The sequence below is a fragment of the Mauremys mutica genome, chromosome 10 (assembly GCF_020497125.1).
Source record: "Mauremys mutica isolate MM-2020 ecotype Southern chromosome 10, ASM2049712v1, whole genome shotgun sequence".
NCBI classification, from domain to species: Eukaryota; Metazoa; Chordata; order Testudines; family Geoemydidae; genus Mauremys; species Mauremys mutica.
In genome coordinates, this window is record NC_059081.1 from 32916562 (window position 1) to 32936291 (window position 19730).

The 19730-nt window shown below is 39.0% G+C and overlaps 1 protein-coding gene across 1 annotated transcript in view; it reads left to right on the forward strand.

Annotated features, from left to right (window-relative positions):
• SLC4A10 (solute carrier family 4 member 10) overlaps positions 1-19730 on the forward strand; it is a 191642-nt gene that overhangs the window by 166630 nt on the left and 5282 nt on the right. The window contains exons 16-24 of the mRNA XM_045033036.1: positions 4133-4294; positions 5662-5775; positions 6719-6880; positions 10102-10353; positions 11680-11748; positions 12983-13156; positions 13933-14055; positions 17454-17521; positions 18931-19047. Of these exons, the coding sequence (XP_044888971.1) occupies positions 4133-4294; positions 5662-5775; positions 6719-6880; positions 10102-10353; positions 11680-11748; positions 12983-13156; positions 13933-14055; positions 17454-17521; positions 18931-19047 (1241 nt within the window). The remainder of the gene's footprint in view (positions 1-4132; positions 4295-5661; positions 5776-6718; positions 6881-10101; positions 10354-11679; positions 11749-12982; positions 13157-13932; positions 14056-17453; positions 17522-18930; positions 19048-19730) is intronic.

Sequence of the window (19730 nt, forward strand, 5' to 3'; positions counted from 1 at the left end):
TTTCAAGTGAGGGTAGACTCTGACATGGTGGCAGCGGTGTTTCGGACCCAGAGAGAGAGGCACGGCTTTTCTACCAAAGGCACTCTGAGGCAGTTTCAGGGTTAGAAGGATTTTCAGTTTTTTGCAGCGCTTTCTGTTACAAAGCCCTCCTGCTGAGCGGTGCTTTCGTCCATTGTGATACGAGGTACCACTCAGGATTCCTGAGGTGGGGGGAAGTGCTCGTCAAAGTACATTCCCATCCAGCAGGAAAAACAGGTTTGGGGGGGGGAGAGATAAACCCTCCAGCCAGGTTTTTTTCCCTGTGTCTTTTGAAATCCTCTGGAGCCAAGGAATACAAATGCCTGAGAGGATTCACTAGATTTTTTTTCACAGGTACTAAGTAGCAACAGCCTGTCAGCTGGGCTTATTAGTGCCACAGCTCAGAAGGACAGGGAGACAGAGAATTTTTTTTTTTAATCTTTCCCTCTTTCTCAGTACAAAATAGTAACATTACACAAACCACAATTTGCTATACAAAGGACTGAATTCTCTTTGTTTGGTCAGTGAGAGGCAGGGTTAGAAACTGTAACCTAAGCAACTGAAGCAAGCAAAACAGCACATACCCTACCTGCATAGGGGTGTGGCCAGCACCAGAGGGCACAGACATGAGTGATACACAGGAACAAATGGACCTTGCTAGATTGCAAATACAATTAATTGAGGCACAAAAGGAGAGGGAGGAAGCTACCCACCAGAGGGAGCTGGAGATACTTCAAGCCAGAGAAGCCAACCACAAGTTGGAGATGGAGATACTACAAGCCAGAGAGGCTGACTACAAGAGACAAATGGAGTTAAAAGACAAAGACCTGGAATTGGCAAAGGCTAAGCAGCAGGAGCCAACCAATCCAACCCCTTTTCAACCTACTGATCAACCTTCTCGGAGAAAATTTCCCGCCTACAGGGCAGGTGAAGATGTTGAGGCCTTCTTAGAAAACTTTGAAAGGGTCTGCCTTGGGTACAAGATCCCTGAAGACCAATACATGGTAGAGCTGAGGTCACAGCTCTGCGGAGACTTATTACAGGTGGCAACTGAAATGCCTAGGGGCAACATGAACGACTATAAACTGTTTCTAACCAAGGCCAAATACAGAATGGGCATAACCCCTGATCACGCCCGTCAGCGTTTCAGAGAGCAGAAATGGAAACCAGAGGAGTCATTTCCAAAACACGCCTCCTACATTGAAAAGCATTATTCTTCCTGGTTATCAGGAGCCAATGTTAAAACCATGGATGAGCTAAACCTCCTGATAATGATGGAGCAGTTCTTGGATGGTGTTCCTGAGGACATTACATGCTACATACGAGATGGAAAACCAAAAAATATCACTGAGGCAGGGGAGATTGGAGCCAAATGGATGGCAGTTACACCGAACAAGAAAACTGCTGCCAAGGGGAGCGAATCCCACAAGGTACCCACCGAGACTAAACTCTACCATCGAGGGCCAATCAAGCCCACACCTACAACCCAAGGACAGTCACACCCTACCTCTTCTTCTAACCCACCAGTCTCCAGTAGACCAACACAAACCGGTGACCCATCAAGTGGGCGATGTTTTCGATGCAATGAATTGGGGCATATCAAAGCCAAATGCCCAAAGAACCTAAACCGAGTGCAACTCCTTGCACCTTCACACCAAGGAAAGCCGGACATAGATGTATCTCAAATACCCTTAGAACATAGGGAAACTTTGAGAGTGGACGGAAAGGAGATCATCGCCTGGAGAGACACTGCAGCACATGTGTCAGCTATCCACCGAACCTTCGTGGACCCCAAATTCATCAACCAGAAAACCAAAGTGACAATTCGCCCCTTCATGTCAAAACCTGTAACATTACCTACAGTGCGTTTACCTGTCCAGTACAAGGGCTGGTCAGGGAAGTGGACTTTTGCTGTCTATGACAACCATGCGATTCCCATGCTACTGGGGAACGACTTGGCCCGACACGTTGAACAGCAAAAAACAGAGGGAGTGGTTACACGCAGCCAAGCCAGGCGAGCTGCCGGACCCATCCCTGTTCCTGAGCCATCCACCGGGACCCCGTCTGTGTTACCAGAGACCCAGACAGAGGTGGTGGAACCGGATCCCAGGCCAACACCTACAGCAGCCATAGTACATCCAGTCCCAGAACCGGAACTGGAAGAGCAACCGGCGCCAGCACCGACGCCAGCGCTTACAACACCATCGCCAGAGGGCGCCAGCGAGACAGAACTGGCAGAAGAAGCAAACAACCCTACCCAAGAGGCTCAGCCAGAGCCTGAAATATCACCTTGTGCACCAGCGGAGAGCGGTTCACAGTCAACGGAAACAACCTCGTCAAGTTGTACTTTTTCATCTGGTGTCCCAAAGTCCTGAGAACTTCTTTTGGGATGCCTGAAATGTCCTGTTTTTTCATTTCATCAAAGTTTTCTGGTTTTTAATACCTAATGACTGTTTGTCCCAGATGTATTGCTATACTGATATATGTTTTGCACTCCCTTGTCTCACTTTCATCCCATACTAGGGTGTACTTCATGCCAATCATTCTTCAAAACCAAAGCTTGTCATAAATTGTCCAGCCATGGTACTGCAATATGAATTTGATGAGTCAGTGACTCAGTGTAATTGATGAAAAAATTCTGCTCTGGCAGCATATAATGGGAAGGAATAGGTACCTAGTAGTTGTGATAGCCTCACTTCTCCTTCTCTCTATGGTGACCAGAACCATAAAGAGGAGGAAAGTGTGGGACAGATAGTCCAGGGGGGATGGGGCATAGTTCTTTCTTTCTTTCTTTCTTTCTTTCTTTCTTTCTTTCTTTCTTTCTTTCTTTCTTTCTTTCTTTCTTTTCTTAAATAGAACAGGTCAAAGAAGAGTGCCAAAATGTAGAGCACCCGAGTATTCTATGACTCTAATAAATGTTGCCACAAAAGTGCCCCAGTTTGTTATTTTGACAGTATGGTCAGTTACTTATTCACCACATAAGTCTTCTCCCATAGTCAGGGTATTAGAGAACGGACCCCTCAATTCAGGTTACTCTGTTTCTTATATTCCTTTACTTAGTGAGTGAGCAGTGGGATTCCATGTTCTATAGTTCACATCTTCATAGATTTCCCACATTTCTGTGCTCATTGTTTAGGAAGCTGAACACATCTGTATTTATGGCTGTCTGACAATCATTTGTTTAGATTTCTACTAGAGGTGTATCTGAAATGTAAGGTTCACATGTGAGATTTAGGTTGCAGCAAACCTGTATGCTATCTTTTTAAAATACATTGGTTAAAATTTGACAAATTCTGACACATCAGACTTTGAAGTGAAGCTGTTGCCTGAAATAAATATTAATGTTTTGTTTGGTGTATTCCCTGAATTTTATCAGATCTTTTTTAGAAACAATCTTAGCTTTTCCTAAGCAAAGAAAATGTTGTGAAGTGTGCTGCCCCCTTCTGGTAAATACATTTCTTAGTTCCATTCTGGGATAATATGTAGGTCTGAATAGTTTTCCTTCAAATTATAAAGTTAAAACAAACAACTAAAGCTTGGAAATGCAACAAGAGTAGCCCTTATCAGAGTATTTTCTTTCCTTTCTCAGCAGCCATGTGAAAATGAAAAAAAATTACAACCAAACTGTTTAAAAACAAATACAGGTTTGTTTCAAAGCATGGGAGAAGATTTATTTATCCAAACTAATTTGCCCATCCCTAATTGATATCACATAGTGATTATGTCATTAAATATCTCTAGGAAAACCTATCAGTCATTGCTAAGTTTCTTTAGTGCTCTATGGCACAATGTCTGAGGGCTAGTCTACACTTACCGCGCCTGAGTGTATGAGATGTTCTTCATTCTGAGATGGACAATTCTCATTTTCTAGCTTTCCATTTTTCTTCACAGCATTACAGTGAAAAGTACAATTTATCCACACAATCCAGATATAAAGATTTGGGGTTTTAAATGAAAGAAGGTTAAATATCTCAAAATTAGTTTACTATTGACAATATATTATATGATCTAATCTGTCATTTATTTAAGGGAGTAACTAATCACAGGAAAAAAATATATAACAGCATTTACTAGGGCATTTTTCAAAACAATCCTGCTTTGTTCTTCCTGTTAGGAATGTGGAACATTTCATGGGGAGTATGTTGGACGAGCCTGTGGACATCATGGCCCTTACGTTCCAGATGTTCTCTTCTGGTCAGTCATCCTGTTCTTTTCTACAGTAACACTATCATCCACACTGAAGCAGTTCAAGACTAGCCGATATTTTCCAACAAAGGTACCTGAAATATACCTTTTTAATGCAAAAGTTTGTGTAAATCTTGTGGAAGTAGAAATCTCCACTGTTGCAGACTCAGTTTCTTGCTGCCCTCTATAATTTCTTGCTGGTGAAGTGCTGTAAGTTGTTGGGGTTTTGTAGAGAAATTGTTTAATTATCTGGTTTTTGTTATTTTTTCTGTTTCCATCTTGATATTTAAAACAGAAAGTACTTCACAGCAAAATCTGACAAACAGAAACCTCTTCAATCAGCCTTTAACACTGAAGAGTGACTCAGTAAGGGGTTTGGTCCTAAAGGTTAAAAACTCAGCTCTCTTCAGAAAAAGGAATAATGATAAAAAATAGCTTGATGTTCTAAAGACAACACTACTCCCACTGCAAATTGTTCTTCCTTTAATATGGTGCTCTGTTTACAAGTGATGTGTCCTTCTGCATTCCTGTTCATATTCTTTAAATATTTCCCACCCTGTGCATGTTATACTAGGTACCAAAGCTACTTATCTCCCACCAATCTAGATTCCTAGGGAGAGTTGCATTGTCTCCTGAGGCTGCTGCTACTTCTTGCAAGAGTGCAGTGCATGCTCCCCTTTGAACTAGCTTCTCTGGTTGGTGAGGAGGAAGGATGGAGCTATTACCATCCCCCACTCCAGTGGTGGCACTGTCCTCATGCACACTCATGGGAGTGTGGGGACTGCCAGTGTGCCTGACCACAATGTAGATGAACAAGAATGGGTCCTTGTGCTCTTTCTCCATGTTGTGAAATTGAAACAGCACATGAGTGAGCACAATCTCTCCCATAAGGAAAGTATTCGCTTAAGCCAGTGGTTCTCAACCCAGGGTATGTATACCCCTGGGGATACGCAGATGGGGATACGTGTACCCAGGGGCTACATCAACTCATCTGGATATTTGCCTAGTTTTACAACAGGCTACAAAAAAAGCACTAGCAAAGTCAGTGCAAACTAAAAAAATTTCATACAGACAATGACTTGTTTATACTGCTCTAAATACACTACTATACACTGAAATGTAAGTACAGTAGTTATATTCCAATTCATTTATTTTATAATTATATGGTAAAAATGAGAAAATAAGCAATTTTTCAGTAAGAGTGTGCTGTGGCACTTCTTCTGTATTTTTATGTCTGATTTTTGTAAGCAAGTGGTTTTTAAGTGAGGTGAAACTTGGGAGGGTAGGCAAGACAAATCAGACTCCTGAAAGGGGTACAGGAGCCTGAAAAAGTTGAGAGCCACTGTCTTAAGCCATAAAAGGAATTAAGTTGCAGCTCTTGTATTTGCTTTCTCAAATCCCACGTGGATATTTTTGGTATTTCCCTGCTGGAAATGACATTTGTCTCAATATTTTTAGGTGCGATCTATAGTCAGTGACTTCGCTGTCTTTCTCACTATTATGTCCATGGTTTTAATTGACTATGCCCTGGGGATTCCATCTCCAAAGCTTCAGGTTCCAAATGCATTCAAGGTAATTCATTAATAAACTGTACTGTTGTATTGCAAATACTTTGCCACATACTAGATTAAGTAGATATTTGATATCAAGTGAATAATAATTCTTCTCTGAACGCGCGCGTGTGTGTGTGTGTGTGTGTGTGTGTGTATCAAGGCCTGTTGTTTTAGGAACTAGCTTGTGACCCTTGGCTCTACCATAATACATATAAATAATAATAAACTCTTTACAGTGCAACCTTTATTATCCAAATCTCATTGATCTGAAATTCCCTGTTATCTTCACAAAAGTGAAGTTTGGCTATTTGATCCTTAGGAGCAAAGGTAGGTTGGTCTAACTAAAGAGCCTTAGCCAATTCTCTTCACCCTATTTGCCTTCTCACCCTTGCCCTTGTCTCTCATCAGTAGGGTGACCAGGAGCAAATGTGAAAAATTGGGATGCGGGTGAGGGGGTAATAGGAGCATATATAAGAAAAAGACCCCAAAATTGGGACTGTCCCTATAAAATCAGGACATCTGGTCACCCTACTCATCAGGCACCCCTGTGCTCCTTGATATTGGGGGATCCAGCCAACAGACTGTGAAGTTTGCAGTCACATGTTCCTCAGATCATCCAAATCCTAGATTATTATATGGTTTTGGGTGTCCCCCTGAGACCTTGGATCATTATCATTTTACTGAATGCAATAAAGTCTGTAATAGCCCAGTTAACATATAACTGGTAAAGACTTAAAGAAACGCTGTGTTTATATTTACCTGCCCTTTCTGGTACTATTTTACAGGATGATGTTTAGTATATTCTGTGATATTATTCAGAGAGAGATTAATTCTTCAGAGAAGCATCTCTAAATGAAACGTGTCATTTCCTAAGTAGTGCTTGTCTGTGTCGCTGCAAGGTCAGAGCATTTAATAATCGCTAGAATTCTGAATTGGCCGTACATGACCTTATGTTTTTGTAGCCCACCAGAGATGATCGTGGCTGGTTTGTTTCTCCTCTGGGGCCTAATCCTTGGTGGACCATTTTAGCTGCCGTAATTCCAGCTCTGCTTTGTACTATCCTTATCTTCATGGACCAGCAGATTACAGCTGTTATTATCAACAGAAAAGAACACAAACTAAAGGTATATGTTCGTAGAACACAGTCAAAAGGTCATATGTTTACTTTACCTTCCTGCTTTGCTTTATGTAATGTACTTTCAACACTGCTCAATAACAATTAACTTACTGTGTATTATTTAGCAGCCTTTTTCAATCAGTGTAAAAAATGGAGCAAGTATGTTAATTTTGGGTATGTAATTTGTATTCTTTGTCAGTGATTCTCTTTTTACACAGGTCTTTAAAAGTGTTCTTAGAGCAAACCCCTCAAGGCAGCAAAGCACTTAAGCAGGTGTCATTTAACTTTAAGCATCTGCTTAAGACCCATTGACTTCAAAGAACTTCAACATATGCTTTAAGTTAAGCACTTGCCCAAGTTCTTTACTTAATCTAAACAGTCAAGTCGAATGTCTCTTGAAATCCAGACATCAGCTGCTGGTGGGCTTAATTCTGAGAATCTATTAAGGGGACATGGTATTTTCTTATCACTTTGTTCCCTCTCTGCCTCTCCATATCTTTTGAATTTCCCCATAAGTGCTTTCTTCCCTTCCCTTCCCTTCCTTCTTGGAGGAGGGAGAAATGTAAAAACTGAACTTTAGAGGGAAAATGGGATCTTAAAACAACATAGAATCACTTCCTGCCGGATGTCTGCAGATGGAGAGGGGAGAAAGGGGCATCACCTCTCTGAAAAGCTGCTGGGCAAAATCCAACAGCAGGGTTCTGTACTTGTATATGCAGCAAATTTAGGCCTCTTTTGACATACTTTTAATAAACAGCAATCCAATCCCAGATCACTTTAGCAAATGTATTGGCGTCCTTCACTTTGCACTGCTTCTTCTTCGATGATTGTGACATTTGATATGTTCTTTTTTTTGCCCTTTTTGTCAGCCTGACTCTTCATGTCAATCCATAGCATTGCATGTGGTTAACTTGACAGATGCAGGAAATTGCTGCCAAGCTTTGGAATGTGTTTTTTCAGTACTGGCATCTGGGAGTCAGATGGCTCTCCTGGCTGCCCTCTTGTCTTGCTGCATATTAGTTTTGCTGGGGTCTGGTATAGCATCACCTGTTGCTATGCTTTCTTGTCCTCCCATATGTCAGTTTCCTTGGATCCCGGGAAAAACTCCCTGATTCTGTATGTATTAGTGCATACATTCCTCCAAAATGTGTCAGAAGGTAAAATAGGCGTCTCTGTTAGGATTTAGATTTAAACTCCTTCTTTGAGTGCATGTGTGCATATAACTAATCTTTGTTAACACATCTCTGTGTTTAGCTAGACATGTCTTAGATGTAAGACTAGTGAGATAGTGAAGGGAGTTTTTAATTTGATTTACCTTATATGAAGATGTCTCCCATGGTAAATAAAATAAATGAATAAAAATGGCATTTTCATGTTTGGTATGTGACCTACATTTCAGAAACCCAAACACTTCTTATTTTAGAACTAAAACTCATCTTCAGAAAGAAATTGTCTGCTTCCAAATAATTTTTTCTCTTTTTTATATTTCCTGTAGCAAATTCTGAATAGAGTGTGCCTTAGAGTTTCTTTTTTTAGTCTTTGTAGAAAACCCTTCAAAGTTTGTTTGGAAATGGTTTAGTTACTTTTTTTTATGTCGTCTGCATGAGTTTACAGGTAAGATTCTGGTTCAACACATTCATGTTATTTGCATGAGCTTTACTGCTTCATCAAAACAGGAAGTTGGACGTGTTGCCATATTGGAAAATATGTGATTTACCCCATGTGACTTTTCTCAGTAACAGTTTGAACTTTAAGTGCACTGGTGAACCACAGTCTCAGAGAATATGTCTACACAGCAGCTAGAGGTGTAATTTCCATCACGGTAGATGTTTTCTTTTGATTTGAGAGAGCTCACTAAACATAGCAGGGTAGCTGTGGTGATGCAGGTAGCCCGCCAAATACAGTCCTGTCTGAGACCCTACATATATATAGTCAGGCAGCTAACTCATGCCTCTTTGGCTACACTGCTATTCTTATAACACTATGTCGATCATATCTAGTATGTATACATCTATGCCACTTGGGAATTATGCCTCCAGCTGTAGTCTGAGTATACTCACAGTGCTCCTGGGTTTCCAGAAAGAGGGAGGAATAAAGTCCAGCTGTGACAAAAAGTTCATTTATATGGAAAAACTTTATGCAAAGCAATTTTCATTCTCACATACAAGTTGAACACAAACCAAGGTTAATTTTGAATGCATTTGAGGTTTGAAACAAATGTTTTACATACCTCTGCCTGATAGCACAGACATGTTATAACTTGACTTATCTGATTGTCTAACACAGTCAACCTTTAAGATGGCATTTCTTTCATACTTACTGTTCCTACCAATGGGATGGTATTTCTTAAGAATGTAACGGGAAAACTGAAAAAGCACAGTACCTGATTTATTTTTTTAACCAACCTTCTTAATTTATAGAAGACTATTTTTACAATGGACAAAAGTAGAAATACATATTGAAATCCCCAGAAAAAAATCACAAGCAAACCTCAGTTAAGCATGATAATGATACTACTGAGAACTTATTAACTCGATGTGGCATTAATATAAGGATTTTAAAACATACAAAAAGGTGCATGTACTTTTATAGACACTGACGATTTAAATTAGTTTTGTAGCTGCTAATTTAACAATATCTGTGATCTATTGTGGAGGGAAGAATCAAGTTTTGTGTTTCAACCTGCTGTATGACCATGTCTGTTTGCTCTCCTCTATGAAGTTATTTTTAAAAGGTGAATTCATTGCATGTGAATGATACCATATTGGCAACCCTGTAATTGGCATCTACTGTTATCAACAGATCAGGTCCAGGTAAATCAGCAGCAACACATCTTTCTCCATATTTGCTAATCAGCATATCTGAAACTGGATATGGAAGGACCACCTGTATGGATGGCTTCTCTTGGTATCTCTCATGACACCACCAGAAAAGAAGCCAAATGATACCAGTTTTGGTAGTAGATTTGTGATGTGGATACTTGCCTGCTAGGAACTAGACTAAGACCACCAACTCATTTCACATAAATTACCAAACTATCACCATAATAAACACCTTTCTCTCACTGCTGACATCAGCTGGATAAAACACGGAGGACTGCTATTTTCTGTTAGGCATTTGAGTTTTTTAAATTGTTTCTAATAGTTAATTAGGTATCCCTGCTGCTGGAGCTTTCCTTAATTCAGATGTCATTTTACATCTTGTTGTTGTTGCTGTTTGTTTTAACAGAAAGGGTGTGGATACCATCTCGACTTGTTGATGGTGGCACTCATGCTTGGAGTGTGCTCTATTATGGGATTACCATGGTTTGTTGCTGCCACCGTCCTTTCTATTTCCCATGTGAATAGTTTGAAACTGGAATCGGAGTGCTCTGCTCCAGGAGAGCAGCCCAAATTTCTTGGAATACGGGAACAAAGAGTTACAGGGCTCATGATCTTTGTCCTAATGGGCTCATCTGTCTTTTTGACGAGTGTTCTTAAGGTAATACATTTTGAAAAATAAAGAAAAAGTGAGTAGTACTGTACCGTACATAGAATTTCAATTCTAATTATGCTTTTTATTGATTAGACACACTGCCAACCAGTATCCTATATTGCAATAATAGCTCTGTGTATGACAACAAACAATGTATTCTAACACTCACATAATAAAATAGGTAGGGACATTTCATATTTTTAACCAGAAAGGATTAGAGTGAAATCCTGGCCTCACTGAAGTCAGTGGTAGTTCTGTTACTGACTTCAGTGGGTCCAGGGTTTCACTGTTAGTCTAGCCTTGGATTAATGGCAAATTTTCATCTAAAAACTAAAGTCTGGTTAAATTATACTAGCAACCGAATTTGTTCAGTATTTGGATAACTTAAGAACATTGTGTGATCGATCTGTGGGTTAAAAAAGGGGGGTTCCAATAAGCATTCTACAGTTGATGTCTTTGAAATAACCAGCTAAGCTTTCTCACATTCTCTGCAGGTTCCAAGTCAAAGCAAATAACTAGGGGTCTATTCTCACCATATCAGTAAACCTTGTAGGCAAAATCCTTGTCCTGATGAAAATGATGGGAATTTTGCTGTAGGTTTCATAGAGATCAGGATTTGGCCTTATGTATGGTTATCATGAAGGGAATAGATTGTTTAATGCTTATATTTTTTGGTAATTCTGATTTAAATATAATGTTAAGCATGTTTCACAAACAAGTGTGTTGTGTGGATTGCATTTAAAATAGGTGCTTAAATATGGAAAGATTTCCCTGCCCACATACTTTGTACCAGAAAGAGTCTGCACATTTTAACTAGCTAGTCAGACTCAGAAAATCATTGGGAAACAGTTGGGCTCTATACTTACAACACTGTGCAAACAACACAGACAGTTTCCCTTAGCAGTATTATTTATTTTGTTTTATTTACAGTATGAAAAAAAGTGTAATCTTAGATGCTTTTTCTGAGAATGTTGGTTGCAATGTTCAGGTTACATTCTGAACAATATTTTACCGGAAAGCTATCTGATTATTGTATGTATGTACTCTTACACTTTTATTTTCTGGGCATTTGTATTAATTTTTGAGAACAGAGAGTAAAGTACATTGTGGTAACTAACTGTTAAAGCAAAATGCATCTTTGGAGCCAGATTCTGCTTTTTATTTACACAGTTGTAAACCCAGAGTAACTCTACTAATTTTAAGGGAGTTATTCTGAATTTATTCTGGTTTGAGTAATTCAGGAATATGGCTCTTTGAATTAAAATATCTTTATACGTGAACTGATATTCATTATGTTCTTTTCTTCCTTTTTTTTCTCTCCTCGCTTTGCAGTTTATTCCTATGCCAGTACTCTATGGGGTATTTCTTTACATGGGTGCTTCATCTCTAAAGGGAATTCAGGTAAAATGGAGTACAAGAAAAGCACACATATGTTTCTCTGTTAGTTATTGTGTTTACTTTTAAAATAGATAGTCATTTTTTCTTTTACTCTCTATTTACTTTCTTATAGAAACTTAAAGGGACACTGTCAAGTTTCATTTCCTGGAAGTGACTAATTTGAAAAATAAAATGGATGTTTCTCTTTAAATAGTGTACATGGAAATTAAAAAAGCATTAAAAACCAAGCATGATTCCTCTGCTCCTCTGTTGATTATTTAAAGAGGCTTTTGGGTGGGCCTAAGAGCAACGCACTGTTGCACAGGCTCCTTCCTCTTTCCTCTGTGCGCACCTGCCTGCTGCCTCTTCCATTTCAACACGGCTGCTATTATTAATGGTAAACATCCACTTGAGTTTCATCTACACAAGACCAATCCTTTGTTTAGCTGCTCTACAGCTGGTTTAGCCAGACTCTTGAGGATTCCCCTCCCACATGTAAGGGATATTTCAGATAGGGAAGAGCAACTGTAGCAACTTCTACAGTGGACATGACTTGGGGAAAGGGAATGCTCTGTCTAGTGATTCCCCACTGCTGGAATGGCCCTGGAGGCAGTTGGCAGCTGGAACACCATTGGCAACAATCTACCCATTGGGCCTAGGCCAGCACAGAGCTGGCCAAGGATCGTGGGAGTACCAACAGCTCCTTAACATCCCACTCTTCTGAGCTGTGCCAAGCACTCCACAGCTGCAGCTCAGGATCTGGCACTAGGACTGTTTCTCATGTACTGATGCAAAGTGAAATGACGTAGTAAAAACACGTATGCCCAGCCTACATGAACTCCCCCAAATTGACTAGTGCCAGTAGAGCTGCACCGGTGTGTGAAAAGTGCTGAGATGGAGGCACCCTTGCAAAGCCTGGGGGAGGGGCATGCGCTATCAACAAAACAGTGAAGTAGGCTATGCACAAAGTGCTGTCAAATGCACAGAGAAAACAAACTAAAAGAGAAAGAAGCAAACATTTTTCTTTAATATCCTTCAATTCTAGGTATTTTAAGGGTTACTTGTCACAAAATGTGGAAATATGATTACAAGTTGACAGTGTCCCATTTATTTTAAATTTTGTTTATTATCGGTGGGACTGGTTATGTCTTCTTTTATTAAGGTTGCCTCATACTTCACATTATAAGACCTTGTTTTCAGTTGCTTATCAATTTCTTAGAATTTAGTAGCTAAAATCTATGCTTTATATTTCTTCTAGCTTTTTGATAGAATAAAGTTATTTTGGATGCCCGCAAAGCATCAACCAGATTTTATTTATCTGAGGCATGTTCCTCTTCGAAAAGTCCATCTCTTCACCATAATTCAGCTGAGCTGTCTTGTACTCCTATGGATTATAAAGGTTTCAAGAGCTGCCATTGTCTTTCCAATGATGGTATGAAAAATGTTATTTTATTTTCTCAAAAAGATAAGTTATTTCTCCCAACTTATAAATAATTGCTAGAAAACATGAATTGTGTACAGGCATATTCAAAATACAGGTAAGGATAGTTTCACATTGCATGATCTAAGTGAAATTCTAGATAAACCTTGCAGTTTGGATCAAATCTCATTCACTTTATACATTTGAATAGCCCTACTGCCTGTTCTCATGAGAAAGGTGAGTAGGATTTGGTCCTTTATGAGACTCTTTAACACTTTAAAAAAAAATTCTACTTGATTGTTTTACACAAAGAACATCCATTCAATAAGGGTGTTTAGTGCCTGGAGAGACTTTTGTTGTTAACAGTTTTATGTCTTGTTGAAATAAACAACTCAGTTGATTCTGTTACTGAAATCAATTCTCTTTAGTTATATCATTGACTTAAAAAAAGATTAGTATTTCATGCTGCTTTAGAGGATGACAGTAAAGATTAATTGGCCCAGAATATACTGCACCCTAAAAATTTTTTCCCCAAGCCCTGAAAAATGCATTAGCCCTTCCAAAATAAAGAATAAAATTCCAGCTTCCCTCTTGGATGATCCACCAACCAAATGTATGCAAGCAAAGCAGAGTAGACAGTATAATATCCATATGTATGCTTGTGCCATGCATGCTTCTTGACTACAAATTTAAACACAATCACTTTTGAAAGTGTCCCTTTAAAAGCATATTTACCATTTTTTATTTGCCTACAATACCCTGACCATTGAAATAAATATCTTGACCAGGTTTTAGCTTTGGTGTTTGTCAGAAAACTCATGGATTTATTTTTTACCAAACGGGAGCTAAGCTGGTTGGATGATTTGATGCCTGAGAGCAAGAAAAAGAAACTGGAAGATGCAGAAAAAGAGGTAGGTCGGGGTTTCATTGTTCACTTCCTAATTCTTCTTTATCAATATTTCCACTGAATTATTTACCCCAAATCTTAGAGCTGAGTCATCGTCCATGTGACATGTAGACTTAACTGTGTCAGTCCTTTGACCTTGATTATATCACATTTTAAAGTTACAAATCTAAGACCCATTCCTGCAAATAGATGCACTACTGCAGACCTGTATGCTAGCATAATATCTTACTGAGGTCAAAGAGATTCTGTGTGGGTGGAAGGAATCCCAGTAGTAATATCTAATTATGAAGGGGGCCCTCTAGAGAGGGGTATGGTCTAGTGATTTGAGCACAGGCCTAGGAGTCAGAAACCCCAGAGTTCTAATCCTGGAAATTACAGTTTTCTTCAGTGGCCTTGGACAATTCGCTTAGGCCTGGATTTGTAAAGGTTATTTAGACATTGCTGTGCTCAGCATTGCAACACTGAGTGATTTAGAAGGCTAAATCTAATTTTAAAAAGTGATTTAGGAACTCAAGAGCCTAAACCCCATTTGGCTCCTAATTGGATTTTTGGCTTTAGGTTCCTAAATCCCTTTTACAGTGGTATGTAGGCTCCTAACTCAGTTGAACACATCAGCTCCTAAATATTTTAAAAATCTGGGCTTTAGCTTCTCTACCTCAGTTTAACCATCTGTAGCATGGGGATAAAATTTACTATCCTGTCTCACTGGTGCATAGTGAAAATTAGTGTTTATGAAATAATTTGAAAACCAAAGATGCTATATAAGTGATAAATATATTAATTATTAATATTTACTATTTGCAATATATGTCCAAAGCTATCAGAATGAAATTTTAAAATACACTGCTCATTCCACTTCACACTGTAACTGATATACCAATGCAAACGAGATTTGAGTCCACATCTGTTGTCTTTTTGAGTCAAACTAATTATAAGTAATCAAGGTACCTTTTTTTTCGACATTTTGGGTTGTTGGAAAGGAACCCTTTCCATATCATCCCTATGTTTTGCTTATGTGTCGCTTTCTTTCACATTCCAGATAGCATGGCATCAGACAACAAAACTGGGAATTTTTTTTTCTGCTGCTGCTTTATTTCAGTCACTGTCTATTTCAAGAGGTTATTTTTACATGTTTTGGCATTTCTAAATATTTGGAGCTATCATTAAAACTGTTTAACTGTCAAAAACTTATGAAGCTGTGAAGCCTGGAAATGACAAAATTAACTAGTAATAAAACTTCTGAAATGTATTCTAAAGAATTAATTGGAGAGTTGCTATCGCACAGATTTTAAAAATAGAAATATTCTACCCACAAGAGTATAAATAAAGTTGACAAGATCTAAAAACTTGTTTGACTGGATCAAAATTTTATAATTTACGTTGCTTTACATTTCTAGGGCAATTTTTTCCCACTGCTTTGCAGTTTTGCTTTGTATATTATTCATCTCTTCCAATACACACTTCGGAGGCCACTTCAGAGTTAACCACTTAAGCCATTTTGAGTAAGAGCCGAATGGACAAAATACACTATTCTCATTATAAAAATTAAAATGGTGACTTTTTTAACAGGTCTAGTAGTAAAATGGCTAGGGAGACAAACTCAATTTTGGCAAGGCTTAAATTTCCTCACTGCGGGAAATGATACTGGCCATTATAACTAGTGCCAAATTAAGAGTGTGGGCTCGGAATGTGGGCCATATAACCAGAGTGCTGTCACAGTGCCTGCCATGCGGTGGTAGCCCTAACTTTGTTGCTATTGGTCAATCTCAATCCTCCTAATAAATGCAGGGATTAACTAGTAGAGTGACACCCATACAAGGCAAATGGAGCAAGCCTCTTCCTACTCTGCCGCCTCTCACTCCCCAGTGTAGAAATAACACTGCCACCCCTTTCCCTTGGGTTATTGGTTACATAGGGCTTTAATTTCTGGTGATTCAGTCTTTATGGGGTTGTGTGTGCTGTGTTGTGTTAGCACAGGCTGTTATGATTGCATCCATTGGTCAGTGTAGGCACACCTAACTTTGAAGCATTTGCCTGGGTTCATGTTGTGCAGATACTATTATTTCCATGGTTCAGTTGAGTGGTTTGTTTTGTTGGATTGCGATGTTAGAGGTTTCAGAGTAGCAGCCGTGTTAGTCTGTATCCGCAAAAAAAACAGGAGTACTTGTGGCACCTTAAAGACTAACAAATTTATTTTAGCATGAGCTTTCGTGAGCTAAAGCTCACTTCTTCGGATGTTAGAGGGTTGGCCATGGGAGCATGGGTTAGGTGCCCCTCACTGGGGATAGTATTAATGGGGCGCATATAGACTCTCCTGCACCCACATTTTCCTGTAAATTAGGTATCTACCCACCGGTAGTGCAGAGAGTTTTGCATTTGCAGAGAACCTGGCGCTCTTGCGGAAAACGCTGAAGTTTCCTCATGTAATAGCAGCAAAGAATCCTGTGGCACCTTATAGACTAACAGACGTTTTGCAGCATGAGCTTTCGTGGGTGAATACCCACTTCGTCACTTGCATCCAATGAAGTGGGTATTCACCCACGAAAGCTCATGCTGCAAAACGTCTGTTAATCTATAAGGTGCCACAGGATTCTTTGCTGCTTTTACAGATCCAGACTAACACGGCTACCCCTCTGATTCTTAACCTCATGTAATAGGTTGCATGGGGCTGGGCTGTGTGCTGGCCTGCCTGAGGCCTTGGAATAATGTGGGCTCTGTAGAACATTGAGTTTAATGGGGTATACTTGAGGGTATATATTAAGCCTGGGGTATACTTGAGGAATGCTCTGGATTTGAACTCAGAAAAGGAATAAAGCCTGTAGCTGCTTGAAGTGGTTCTTGCTCTCTCACTGTCAACAGGACATGTTGCTTTTAGGAGTTATGTTTTTCTGGAGTTAAAGGTTTTGTGAACTTGCAATATTTGACCAATGGATTTGAATGCACATCCCCATTCTCCTTAGCCCCTGGTATTCCCAGGTGCCTTTTTGTGTTCCACTGAAAATTCATTTTGGAGCCCTGGCTGTGTATGCAGTCATACATCTGTGATTACCTGATTCTTGCTTGCTCAACAGTGCGGCTTAAAACGTCTGCTCTTACATAGTGTTTGAAATCTGATATATACATTCTTTGCTGAATATTTATTAGTAACTTCGCTCTCTTTTTGTTACAAAAGAAACTTATGTTTAGCATTGAAAAATACCATTAAGTGGAAAATTATCCTTTAAATACATTATTCTTAGGATCAGATGTTTCAAACATAAAAAGCAATTGGAACTGTATCCTCTGTTTTAAAGAACTTTAGTAAATATTTAATATTACAGAAAAGAAAGGTTATAACAGATATAAAAAGATCCATGTTCAGAACATCATTTTGTCTCTTGCATCTAAATGTCTTCCTCCTAGGAAGAACAAAGTATGTTAGCAATGGAAGAGGAGGGCACTGTTCAGTTACCACTCGAAGGTCATTACAGGTAAAATATACTTTTGATTAACTTGGGGCTGATGTAAGCAAACATGAGAAAAGGACTAAACAATTGTATAAACCCCTGTCATGCCATAATACTTGTGACAATTCTTAATCTTGGCACAGAGTGAAATCTGTCCTTTCAAGAGGAAATATGCATGTGTGTTAGCAGAGCACAAATATGCATCCCAAAGCTCTTCAGGCTTTTGTGTCCTAGGTTCCACCTCCCTAGCCTTGGGACCTGATCCTGCAGTCTTTATTAAACGTGAAAAAAGTACAGAAGTGGAAGTTTTGCCTGTGAACAGACTGCAGGACCAGCCCACTAATGGTGAATATCTGGGCTGGCTCTTGGTACACCCACTGCAAGACTAGGGTGGGGAGCAGGGTGGGAAGGCGCCAGAGCTCAGGCTGCAGCCCTGCAGCCAAACCCTGTGAGCCTGTGTCAGCCGGCATGAGCCAGCTGCAGGTTTCTAACTGCACTGTAGACATACCCTAAGAGGCCACAGACACAATCAAGGCACTAGTCTTGCAAACTGGTGTAATTCATCAAAAACTTTGGAGCCACTTTTTTTTTTGTATACCGAGCCTTTATCTGCATACAAATAAAGTCATAAATGCTGTACAATATTTAGTTTTGTGCTATCACAGACTGAGGCCCTTAATGCTTAAAAAAATAAATATATGAAAGGTTAAGTCCACGGTCCTACAGTTTTTACTCAAAAGCAGTCCTAGTAAAGTTAGGGACATAAGTAAAGGGTTCAGGAGTCTCCTGTTACTGATTTTTTAATACCTCCTTTTTTTAATAGAAAGGATATTCACTTTGAAATCATTAAAAAAAATCTTTAAATTACTCCAGCTTTGCAATTGTTTTAAAATACTGCAGCTTACACTTGGAGTTGGTTAGTATAGTCTAGAACAGTGTTGCTCAATCTTTTTGATACTAGGAACTGGCTGGCTGCCTTCTTCAGCTGTGTCAGGGAGATCTCATGGACCGTCACCAGTCCACAGACCGGTCATTGAGAAACATTGATTTAGTGAATTGATCAGGGTGCTAGGAACCAGGAATTCTTCCATTTTAGTCCATTGATATGTTCAGTGACCTTAGGAAACTCACATAACCTTTCTGTATCTAATTTTCCCCATCTATAAATTGGTGGTGATGCCTACTTACCTTACAGATGTCATTAGGCTCAATTAATTCATGTTTGTACAACATTTTGCAAGAGTCAAGCACTAAATAAGTGACATTAATGGAGTATGTGTGAAGTTGCTAATAATATTTACTAAGTTCTAATATAATTGTTTAACATATTCATATATTTCTTATCATCATAATCAATGACCAAGTCCTGCTGTATAATAATATAGAGAACAAAGACTGATCACTTGTGATATTGTGTGTTCATTTTTGTCTAGAGATGATCCATCTGTAATAAATATTTCTGATGAAATGGCAAAAACTGCCGTATGGAAGACATTGCTGATATCCTCAGAGAATGCAAAGGATAAGGAGTCAAGCTTTCCTTCTAAAAGGTTTTAACTTTTAAGTTATTAATATATTAAACCTCATGTATTGGGGCCAAGCAAAACAGCTGATTTTTTTAAATTGAAAAATGAGAGACTATAAAACATCTTTGGCTACCACTAAGTTTATTTCTTGAAGAGTTATTTATTTTTAAAAAATTGTCTAATTAAAATATTCTGAGCCATATACACATTATGACTTTGTAGAATCACAAATACTTGCATGCTAGGGTGGAAAACAATATCGTTCAGTATGCCGGTGCCGGTGTAACAGACCACAGACTCATAACACCTGAAATCACACAGCATTTATTCTGAGTCTATTCTTTGAATAAAGACAACATGGTCATCACTGTAACTGAAATGTTCACATGCAGCACCCACTAGTGTTAATGAGTGTTACACATATACATTTAGGGCAGAGTAGAATGCTTGAAATTGCAATAAAAGTCTCTTTGGTTATATATATTTCCGAATATTTGCAACTCCTATTTAGAATAGCCAAACAAATGTAATTTCCTGTGGGCATAAAGTTTAAAGTATAATCCAGGAATATTGTAAAATGCCGAGAGCATTTTTGTCCATGCCATAAGGTACGACTATGAATGAGTAGATATGTTAAATGTACAGCATTTATTGTAACAAGTATCTTCCGCTATTTCCATAACTTTTAAATTAACATGATTTCTACT